We start from the raw sequence: 11,634 nt of genomic DNA, 5'->3' as shown, positions 1-11,634 counted from the left end.
TGTTGCCCCATTTAGCACTTCCCCACATCCTTCAACATTCTGCATGTGAGCTCCACTTATAGGATCCACAAAGTTATACTTGTGGTTTACTGTTTTGTGAGTATAAAGGCCGGTTTGTTCAATATTATTATAGGCTCGCAGCAATCCGATTCAATGGTCATCCAACTTGTATACGCTCACAAATTATTGGTAATAATGTATTTTCCGTCCGATCGGGTACGCATACAATAAAGCACTCATTGCTTTCACGACATATGCCACCAAAAAATACCTATTGCTGCGGCAGTATTTGACCGGCCTTATTTTTACATCTGACAAACAAACTCTCAACAATGCAACCAGCACCTAATATTTTTGAATCGCTGTGAGAAAGTTTCCATTCACATACTTCTCTAAGAAAGTTATAGACAGTAGATTTGCTCATTCTGAATTCGTGTTTACAAAATTCCACTGATGTTAGTTGGTAACTTTACCTTAGCACTTTTTCTGCTCAACATGATCTCAAATGACATTGCCATCGACCTTCCTGTTGATCTAAAGTAATTTTGTGTCCACTGTCACAGGTCCTAGTTCTATGAATGATATTTGCGTTTTGAAAAAAATTAATTGCCAATGAATTATCGTGAACATTATTAAAAATTTGTTGGAAATTCATGTTTATTGTTCAGTGACAACGAAGACTGAAAACCTGAGTTAAGACTCCATAATCTTATAATATACAGCACCCACTGTCTTACCTATTTTATATCATAAATTTTACTACACCGATTTTATGAAACATTATTCTTAAAATATCTAATTAGGAAATTGCATACGAATACCTCACGTGTGTGATTTCATACCTTTTTTATCTGCAGTATAATATACATTCTGTATCGAATGATTAGAACATCGAAAACACAAGAGATTTAAATGGCGGGAGGAATATTTTCTTGGCGGGGGTCAACTAGACCAGTACAGGATACCCATTCATGCCCAGTGACCTATATGTAGGACACCGGTTTATCGCATTGTTATCTAATCTATTTTTAGAATTATTTTCCCCAATCTGTTCCCCAATCTGTCAAAATTTTTAACCTTGAGTTTGAATTGGTTAAATAGTTATCTAGATAAGCTAATATATATTTTTCAATATAGTCATCTAAATGGTAGTATGTAGTATGGGTAATAGATAAATTAAAATAAAATTATTTAGACAATACATAATTTCAGAAAAAAATGATTTAGATAATACTTAGATAATTGTAGTTTATTATACAAAACTAATAATAATGCATGGAAATTGAAATGGTGTATGCATTTATATTTTATATATTGTTATATATTTGTACAATAATACAATATTGTTTAAGCGCATTATGCCGGGTGATTCTTTTATCATTGAACACTCATTATTTCAAAAAGTATACATTTTTTTGAAAATATTTTTTTACATAGTTTCAAGTCGCTTATAAAACAATGTTTTTCTTAATAAAATTATATTTTTAAATATTTTTTATCCTTATAATTTTTTAAGTTTTTTACTTTTTTGAATGACAACATTGGGTTTTAATTTTATGTTCCAAAGCAGAATATTTTTTTTAGTATTTTGATACATGAAAATCAAATTTGATGCGAGTAGTTTATGAGTTATAAAAATACAAAGTTTAGATGAACGGAGAAGTGGACAAACATTTTGCGGGGTAACCCTGTACCACTCCACTCCGCTCATCTAAACTTTGTATTTTTATAACTCATAAACTACTCGCATCAAATTCGATTTTCATGTATCAAAATACTAAAAAAATATTCTGCTTTGGAACATAAAATTAAAACCCAATGTTGTCATTCAAAAAAGTAAAAAACTTAAAAAATTATAAGGATAAAAAATATTTAAAAATATAATTTTATTAAGAAAAACGTTGTTTTATAAGCGACTTGAAACTATGTAAAAAAATATTTTCAAAAAAATGTATACTTTTTGAAATAATGAGTGTTCAATGATAAAAGAATCACCCGGCATAATGCGCTTAAACAATATTGTATTATTGTACAAATATATAACAATATATAAAATATAAATGCATACACCATTTCAATTTCCATGCATTATTATTATTAGTTTTGTATAATAAACTACAATTATCTAAGTATTATCTAAATCATTTTTTTCTGAAATTCTGTATTGTCTAAATAATTTTATTTTAATTTATCTATTACCCATACCATTTAGATGACTATATTGAAAAATATATATTAGCTTATCTAGATAACTATTTAACCAATTCAAACCCAAGGTTAAAAACTTTGACAGATTGGGGAAAATAATTCTAAAAATAGATTAGATAACAATGCGATAAACCGGTGTCCTACATATAGGTCACTGGGCATGAATGGGTTAACCCATTAATCCTGTACTCGTCTAGTTGACCCCCGCCAAGAAAATATTCCTCCCGCCATTTAAATCTCTTGTGTTTTCGATATTCTAATCATTCGATACAGAATGTATATTATACTGCAGATAAAAAAGGTATGAAATCACACACGTGAGGTATTCGTATGCAATTCCCTAATTAGATATTTTAAGAATAATGTTTGATAAAATCCGTGTAGTAAAATTTATGATATAAGATAGGTAAGACAGTGGGTGCTGTATATTATAAGATTATGGAGTCTTAACTCAGGTTTTCAGTCGTCGTTGTCACTGAACAATAAACATGAATTTCCAACAAATTTTTAATAATGTTCACGATAATTCATTGGCAATTAATTTTTTTCAAAACGCAAATATCATTCATAGAACTAGGACCTGTGACAATGGACATAAAATGACTTTAGATCAACAGGAAGGTCGATGGCAATGTCATTTGAGATTATGTCGAGCAGAAAAAGTGCTAAGGTAAAGTTACCAACTAACATCAGTGGAATTTTGTAAACACAAATTCAGAATGAGCAAATCTACTGTCTATAACTTTCTTAGAGAAGTATGTGTATGGAAACTTTCTCATGGCGATTGCAATAGGTATTTTTTGGTGGCATATGTCGTGAAAGCAATGAGTGCTTTGTTGTATGCGTACCCGATCGGACGGAAAATACATTATTGCCAATAATTTGTGAGCGTATACAAGTTGGATGACCATTGAATCGGATTGCTGCGAGCCTATAATAATATTGAACAAACCGGCCTTTATACTCACAAAACAGTAAACCACAAGTATAACTTTGTGGATCCTATAAGTGGAGCTCACATGCAGAATGTTGAAAGGACGTGGGGAAGTGCTAAATGGGGCAACAAGAAACCAAGAGGGATTTTTAATGAAAATTTGAAGTACATAGCAGAATTTTAGCCACTTGCATACTTTTTTACTATTTTCTGCATTATTATTTATATGTGAATGATATATATATTTTTAACGATTTATTTATTCATAAATATTAAGTATCTATAAATACCAATTGAATGTATGATAAATGATTTAAATGATTTTCTTACTTTTTTATGAATTATTAAATTAAATTATAATATTATATAATTATATATTAAGTTAATGATTATTGACTAGAACATCCAAAAACAAGAGATTTAAGTGGCGGGCGTCAACTAAACCTGAGTGGCAGGGGGATTATTTTCTTGGCGGGAGTCAACTACACCAGTGCCAATTATCCATACCCAACGGCCAACACTGTATTTAAATCATACTTAGATTAGCAGCAAGAACTGCTTTTTCACCAAGCAACTTCAACCTTCCATACTCATTAATAGGCGAAGGTTCGTCAGTTTCTTTATAAGGACTTTCATCTCCATTAAACACATAATCTGTACTGATATACAACAACGGCACATTGAGATGATCTAAGAGGAAAAATAAATAATTTAAAATTAAATACAATGTAGAGTAATACAATGATTGATTAACAGGTGAATGAAATTTGTCATATGGTACCTTCAATATTAATGTTGGGGAGTTAATAATTTATTTTATCTTATTTAAATATCTTTCAGAGGTCGTTTAATTGAATGTTGCTGATAATATTTAACTAGATGTAATATAGAACATTTACTTGCTACATCAGCTAAATGAGCTGATACTCCAACATTCAGATCATAAGCAGCCTGAGGATCACTTTCTACTTTATCTGGAAACCGTTCAGCAGCACAGTGAACAATAACGTCAGGGCAAACAGTATTAAGGAGATTAGTAACTGCGTCTTTATCGAGCAGGTTCAATTTTGTCAGCCCTGGGCTAGTCCTGAAAATATGTCAAATTCTAATCACTCCTTTGACTGTCATGTCACATATGTGGCAAACATGGCTATAGATAATTATCTATAGTCGTGGTTGGGGATCAGAATCATACTTGCCTTTTGAACGAGATACCGCACACAGTCCAATCCGGTTCGTTCAGAAAACGTTCGTATATAGACCTTCCCAATAGGCCCGATGCACCGGTTAAAAAGAGTTTCATCGTCGACGAAGCGTTTGAACAGACTTGTGAGAAAGTAGGGATCACTTGAACAGACAGAAAATATGTACGTTTCGATTCTGATTATAAAATAGGTTTAAGACACTTTAGGTACAATCGTATTATTATTGATGTTAAACTCTGAGCCAGTGTTCAAGACGTGTTAGAAGGTGAGTTTGCGGGTGACGGGAGTATGTGGGAAGGCGGAGAAACCGGTAAACGCTAATGTTTTCGTTCGACATTGACCGGCGAGTGGCGACCGTGGACGTCATAGATAAATCGTAAATATAAGACATTTACAAAACAGTATTATTATACAATAATTAATATATTATGCTCGCGAGATCAATGTACCAAGGTCCCAAGACCAACCATAGACTGAAGAAATAGACAGAACATTAGGTATGATAACGCGTGCAAGTGGGTGGAGCTTGTTCCGAGGATTTGGTGTCTTATATATGTATAAAAGTATAATATTGTTCACATTAAAATCACGATTAAAGATAGAATGGTTGCCCATCGAATCTAGAAAAGTGTCTACCGAAATGAATCTCCATTATCAGTATTAAACAGCTGGAAATTTACGCTCTAGCGCTTATTTGTTGTAGTGATTCTAAATGAAATTACCTTTCAAATGTAAATTGTAGTTCCGCGATAGCCACTATGACATATAAGCGCTAGTGCTTAAGTTTCCAGCTGTTTAATTTAACTTTAATACTGATTATAGAGATTCATTTCGGTAGACACTTTTCAAGTATGAGAATCATACGTCGATGGGCAACCATACTATCTATAGCCGTGATTAAAATTAAGCGAAGTGTGATGAAAAATTATGACATGGGCTCAACTATTTTTCATAAATTTACAGAGCACCTGCCCAAGTTCTACGCGAACAGCTTTCTTGTAATCTACTTTTCCAATAGGTATAATAATTTGAAAAATTGAAAAATGTGATTAATATTTTGGATACAATTCTCACGCAACATAACAACAAGTAAAGACAAAATAATTGGGTTGTAGGTGCCTTAATAAATAAACGATTGCTCTATCATTTACATTTTATAATTTACTTATAGTTTTTTAATTTATCAATTTAGCTTATTGTTCAGTTATATGTATGTATAAGATGGGTTGCTCTATAAAAAAATCATGTTCAAAAATTGTTGAGTAATGAGTTCATTAACACCTATTAAATTATTATGTGATGACCATTATTTTTTTTGTAATTATTAATAATTGTTAACATTCCAAAATTATGGACTAGCTTATTTGAATCTCACAACGCAGCATAATAGTAAGATCTTATAAACTAAATTTTTAGGTCTATGAGTCTATTCTCATTACGTGCTAGCGGTAAATGGTAAAACAGAGAGCGTAAAGTTGTGTCTCAAAAAAACGAAATTAAAGCACTTCTGCAGAAGTCTCAAGTCAGTGTTTCAAATACGTCGGTGCCACTGCGGTCATCGCGTTGGGCCCATGGCTATAATAGGGCTGTATATAACTTAGATAGGGTATGACATGGCTAAATCATAGACCTATTAAGAAATAATATATAGGTCCATGGGCTAAATATACACGGGCAGATCTGAGAAGATCAGATGGGCGAATATTTTGATGGTGATAAATTATAATAATAGTGATAGCAATCATAGATAACATGCAAGATAGTAGAGTTGATAACGCGCAACGTGTAGTACACACTTTTAAAAGTTTCAACTGAGTTTAGATTACTATTGAACATAGGTAGTAGGACACGGTACTATTAGTGTTAGTACCATATTATAATATTTAATACTACACTATTTCAGAGTATAAAATATTAGAACAACTACAACTTACTGTTGTATAATGTATTAATGTGTTAACTAAAAAATTTCAACGTTTTTGATTTCATTCAATTTTATAAATTATATACAAAATGATGAATGAGTCCCTGGAAACGGTAGATTTAAAACCGAATCACGAAACCAACACTGTTGCTGTGGAAGAAAATGGAAAACGTCCATTGGATCAATCGGAGGATGCCTGTGAAAGTCAACCTAAAATTTGTAAGCTAGACAATGAAAGCGATAACAACCAGTCCAACACCCTGTCAAAAAGGCAGTTAAAAAAGATCCAAAAGCAACAGATGTGGATGGAGAAAAAAGCGAAACGAAGGTAAAATTTAATTTAAAATTTTTCCAGATCCAATAGTGTTAACCTAATCCAGACTTATATTTATTCTCAGGGAAACAAATAAAGAAAGGAAAGTAGAAATGAAAAAAAGGAAAGCCCAAATGAGAGAGTCCGGAATAGAAATACCAATTGTAAGGACGAAAAAAATGGCCGAGAGTACATGTAAACAACGTATTGTATTAGATATGTCATACGATGACTTGATGTCTGATAAGGTGACTAATGCTTTATGTATATAGGTACTTTCTGTAACATTTTATTTTTAAAAATATTTAATTTTGATCTTAACAAATCAAATATCTTACCTTGTCATAGTTAATAGACAGATTTCATTTACAATTTAGAAAAGATAATATTAGCTCTATACGTATAGTAGTTTTAATTATTTGATTTTACTTAGATATTAATGTACATTTTGTTTAATATAATAATTAATATTATTCCACAATTCATATTAATGAATAGATCTAGAATATATGTGCATTGTATGTTTTTTTTAAAGCTGTTTTAAAAATGTATTAGTAATTACTAATTTCCACTAATCTCTTGATATTGATACAATTTATCTATTTTTCACTTAGTAGTTAGCATATTACTTTTATTTTAAACACAATAAATACACATCATACATATGCATACAAAATCAGTATAAAAAGCTTAAATTCACATCATAATATTATATTCCATATTACACTTCTAGTTTCAATTTCATAAAATGAGTGATTAAACAAAAATAAAATAATGGTGCGGATTTATTTTAAGGTAAAACCAAAAAAAATATTTAGCATACATGTAAAATAACTTTGTTCAATTTATTTCAAAATTATAAGATGCTTCTCTTTCACTAAATTATATCTTGGAAATAATTGGTAAATTAATTGTATATCTTTTCACTAGGACTAGGATTTGAATGCATTAAAAAACTCCAAAAAAAAATTCCATTATGCCCTAAAAATTCTAATTAAAGCACTAAAAAGCTTTAACAATTTATTAAAATGTTTAATGATTTCGATATAAATTCTAATATATATTTGCTTAATATTATTTCTATAAATAATTATTTTAATTTTTTCATAGGTTTAGATTATATATTTATTTACCTATTTATAGTTGTTTGGATTCAAAATCTTCAAAAATGAAAAAAATGAACTTAAAATTTAAGATTATCAAATAATACAAAAAAAAATTTCTAATGCTGATGCAAAAATACATGAAACGTGTTCGTTATAAAACGAGCATTGCTTCATTCAGAAAACAATGCAAAGTGCATCGAAATCCTATCCTTAGAAATAAAATATGTAATAATAATTAAATATTTCATTTTATTAGGATTTATGCAAGTGTTCAAATCAACTATTGAGGTGTTATGGTCTGAATCGTAGAATGGATAATCCTATGCAATTATATTTTTGCAGTTATGAAGGAAAAACAAAAGAAATCATGGCTAAACACAATGGATCTGAGTCTTGGGATGTATGTTCATATATATATACATTCAATTTTGAAAAAAATTAGAATCTAAGACTCATCAAGAAAAACTAATTAAAATGCCTTAAAATCTGCACTTGTGTTGTATAAAACTATTAAACTTATAATAGTTAATAATAAATAAATTTCATAAAATATTTGATAATTTGTCTGTCTTATACAAAATATTTTAAACACAAGAACTTATTGGTGACCATTATTATTATTTTTTGAATATGAACCTAATTCATAACCGTATCGTATACAACTGTGCTTAAACTAAATATATGGTATTTTAATATTTAATTATTTGCAATGAATTCTGTTGTTAAACGGACTAAATCTATAAGTTGACATTTTGTAGATAATAAATTAAATTATTGAAATAACAAATAACTTTGACTAAGTGCAATAATAAAAATCATCAATTAATATAATACAATTTAATTTAACGTAAAATACCAAAAATATCTTATACTATTTATTTATTAATTTTCAGATAAATTATTTAGAGAACTCATTTGATAAAGAATTCCAGAAAGAAGAAATTGTTTATTTGACCAGTGACAGTTTGAATGTCTTAGAAAGTATAGATGAAAACAAAGTGTACATAATTGGCGGTCTGGTTGATCACAATTCTTGCAAAGTATAGTTGCCTTACATTCTGTAATCTTTGTAGTAATATAAACATATTTATTTTTTCTAGGGTGCAAGTCTGAAAGTAGCAAATGATCTGGGTATAGCTCATGCTCGATTGCCAATCGACGAAAATATCAACATGCAAACTAGAAAAATTTTAACTATAAATCATGGTAATTTCATATAATATTTTATTGAAAAAAATCGAGCTCTGTACAATTATTGTCCCTAGTTTTCTAGTTTGTACACTAGAAAAATTTCAAAATAAAATCAATAGAAAAATCTTGGAAAGTTGATCTGCTTTATAGTACATTTTGAGTATACCTATCATCATTGAGAATATTAGATTACTGTAAAGTGGCATTTTTATCAAACATTTAAATGTCAACCTCCCTTATCAAAGTGTACCTCAAATTAGAGAACAGACATAAAATAAATGGTCGGACAGAGGTGGGGGGGGGGGGTTAGTGATTTATCGCCATATTGCTCCCTAAAACTGCCGCCACTCTATTGTCATGAATATGTTAATTTGAATTCAAGAATAAATCATAACACAAAAAAGGTGGGTAAGTGGATGTCGCTCTGCTGTACAGTATGTTATAAGTGGGTCACTGTAATGGCTGGTGTTAAATTTGAATTCAATGATATAATATCATTGTATAAGAAAAACGATTCTGAGCTAAAACGGTCAGCCTATGATATTACTAAGTATATTTGATGATATTATTGTGAATGAAGTAATTTATATATTTACCTATTTACGTGGAAATTTGTTTTAAATGTTCAATCCACAGTCATTCGTTTTTTAATTACAATATAATAAGAAAATCGTTACATGAGAAATCGAGTAAATATCAAATGAATTGATAAAATGTTGCAATGTTGCATAAACATGAATTTCAAACGCTCATAAAAATTTAATTTGACTTTCTTGTACACATTTTTTTTTTTTTTTGAAAAAAGTAGACAAACTTATGAGGTATCTTGTATTACATTTTCAAATCTTAGATTTAAAAAGAAAATTTTTCATGAATTTCTAACTCAAAATAATTTGCGAATTTTCGTCATTTTTACTTATTTTGTCAATATTTGAACTTTAGATGCTTATAAAAAAAAATTGTGACTATGGATTTTTAATTTTTTTCATCTGCCTTTAAAACAATATACTAGGAGCCTTCTATTAAATTTTCATGCTTTTTTAACCAACAAATAAAATTTTATTGATATTTATAGAAAAAAAACTATAAAAAAATGGAAAATGAAAATGTCCGTAAAGAGCTCAAAATAATTTGAAAATGTTATGGTGTATAGTAAATACTAATATAAACATTGAGTCAAAATTTCATGTACCTACGTTTATTTTTTTTAGAGTTGCACCAAAATCCAAAATCGATTTTCTCAAAAACAGATTTTGCTTAAAAATTCCCGTTATTCCTTAATTTTTCTTTTGTTTTTCATGTCGCTTATAAAAACTACTGGGAAATTTTTACTTTTGACCCCCCCAAAGTAAAATAACAGTAAAATAACACACATCATTGTAAAATCAATACATTCATCGCTCCGTTCAGAATCTAAAACAATACCAATCAGAAGCAGTATGCCTTTATATTAATTTTGTTTGTTTTTCATGAATGCTCGAGCTTTAGGTATTAAAATTAACAAATTAATTCATATTTTACCACAACAATAATTTTGAAATGCTTGTGATTCTGACAAATTTTTACCAAAGTTTGAATCACAAACGTTTACAAAAAAATTCCAACATGTAATTTCCATATTTTAAAATTTGTTTAAGAACTTGTGAGTTGTGAGTAACTTTAGGAATATTTACCCACTATATAGTTATATATAATATAGAGCCTGGAAAGTGTAATAAAAGTTAATCATTTTCAGTTTTTGAAATAATTTCAAAAGTGGTGTCTGGAATGTCTTGGAAAGAAGCATTAATAAGTACATTGCCAAAAAGAAAAATGTTTTCAGCCATAGACGAAGGAGACCTTTTGGAATATGAAAATTGTTCTCAAGAATATAAACCAAAAGAAGAAATTGAATGTTCAGAAGCAGAAAAAAATGAAAATGTTTCAGTTAAAAATGTAATAGAACAAAATGTTTCAGTTGAAAACTAAATAAATATATTATTTTAAGTAAAGTTATTGTGTAATCATTAAAAAAAAAACAACATGAAAATCATAGATTGCACATCACTGTAATGGATGCATTGAGTTTTATTTTAATGATAAATCATTGTGTATGAATAATGATTCTGGGAGAAGACGGCCTTTGTTTTTCAAGATATTTTATAATTAATTTATATTACTATTAGCGTTGATTATATCATACATAATATTATGATACACATTACTATTGTAATATTATACCATGATTGAAATATACATTTTGTAATTATTATATTATAATTTATAATATTTTATCATATATTTATAAATTTAATTAATGCTATTAACTTTTAGGTATGAATGATGCATGTCATACATTTTTCAAAATATTTCGTGAATTTCATTGCATATACAAAATAATAATATTATATAATATAAACCATTACCTATTTTTTGTTTAAATATTCAATTTCATAAAAATTTTAACTTTAAATATTCTTGAAAAGAAAAAGAGCACGTGTTTTTAAAAAAATTTTATTGCTTTAATTATAATTTAAGAGGAACTCTGTATTCAATTTATAAGTTTTGGGCCAAAAGTAAATTTTTAAATTACAAGTTACTTTTTTGACCCCTCAAAGTAACCGGTAGGTACAATTTGCCCCCAGAAAGCATCTTTAAGTTTAAGCATTTTTACATTTTTATAACTCCAATATAGAAAAATTGTATGAATGTTGTAGCATTTTTATTTTTGTGATAACTTCAAGACAATCCAAATTATTCTTTTGTTTTTTTGT

The 11,634-nt window shown here is 28.7% G+C and overlaps 2 protein-coding genes across 3 annotated transcripts; one reads left to right on the top strand and one right to left on the bottom strand.

Moving 5' to 3' along the window:
* Nucleotides 1-3,679: 3,679 nt before the first annotated feature.
* On the bottom strand, nt 3,680-4,832 carry LOC115032974 (methionine adenosyltransferase 2 subunit beta-like; the record flags this gene model as incomplete). The annotated part of the gene is given in 3 exon segments (XM_029486734.1): nt 3,680-3,832; nt 4,042-4,229; nt 4,342-4,832. Coding segments are annotated over 3 exon segments (445 nt in total), but the record flags the coding sequence as incomplete, so codon positions are not given.
* A 926-nt stretch (nt 4,833-5,758) lies between these two features.
* Nucleotides 5,759-10,872, top strand: LOC100160361 (RNA (guanine-9-)-methyltransferase domain-containing protein 2 homolog). Of its 2 annotated transcripts, NM_001204985.1 has the most exon segments (6): nt 6,133-6,599; nt 6,670-6,832; nt 7,947-8,090; nt 8,584-8,730; nt 8,791-8,896; nt 10,617-10,872. In NM_001204985.1, coding segments are annotated over 6 exon segments (1,032 nt in total). In that variant the 5' UTR covers nt 6,133-6,360; the 3' UTR covers nt 10,850-10,872.
* Nucleotides 10,873-11,634: the final 762 nt, after the last annotated feature.

This window comes from Acyrthosiphon pisum, chromosome A1 (genome assembly GCF_005508785.2).
Source record: "Acyrthosiphon pisum isolate AL4f chromosome A1, pea_aphid_22Mar2018_4r6ur, whole genome shotgun sequence".
In the NCBI taxonomy this organism is placed as follows: domain Eukaryota; kingdom Metazoa; phylum Arthropoda; class Insecta; order Hemiptera; family Aphididae; genus Acyrthosiphon; species Acyrthosiphon pisum.
The sequence above is the reverse complement of the archived record's forward strand: the minus strand, read 5'-3'. Positions and strand labels throughout refer to the sequence as shown.

Excerpts from the sequence above, each read along its gene's own strand:
- LOC100160361 (XM_016807919.2), top strand. The coding sequence starts at position 6,361 with ATGATGAATGAGTCCCTGGAAACGGTAGATTTAAAACCGAATCACGAA. Across the intron at positions 8,731-8,790 it reads TTGATCACAATTCTTGCAAA|GGTGCAAGTCTGAAAGTAGC; the intron begins GTATAGTTGCCT and ends TATTTTTTCTAG. Across the intron at positions 8,897-10,616 it reads AATTTTAACTATAAATCATG|TTTTTGAAATAATTTCAAAA; the intron begins GTAATTTCATAT and ends AATCATTTTCAG.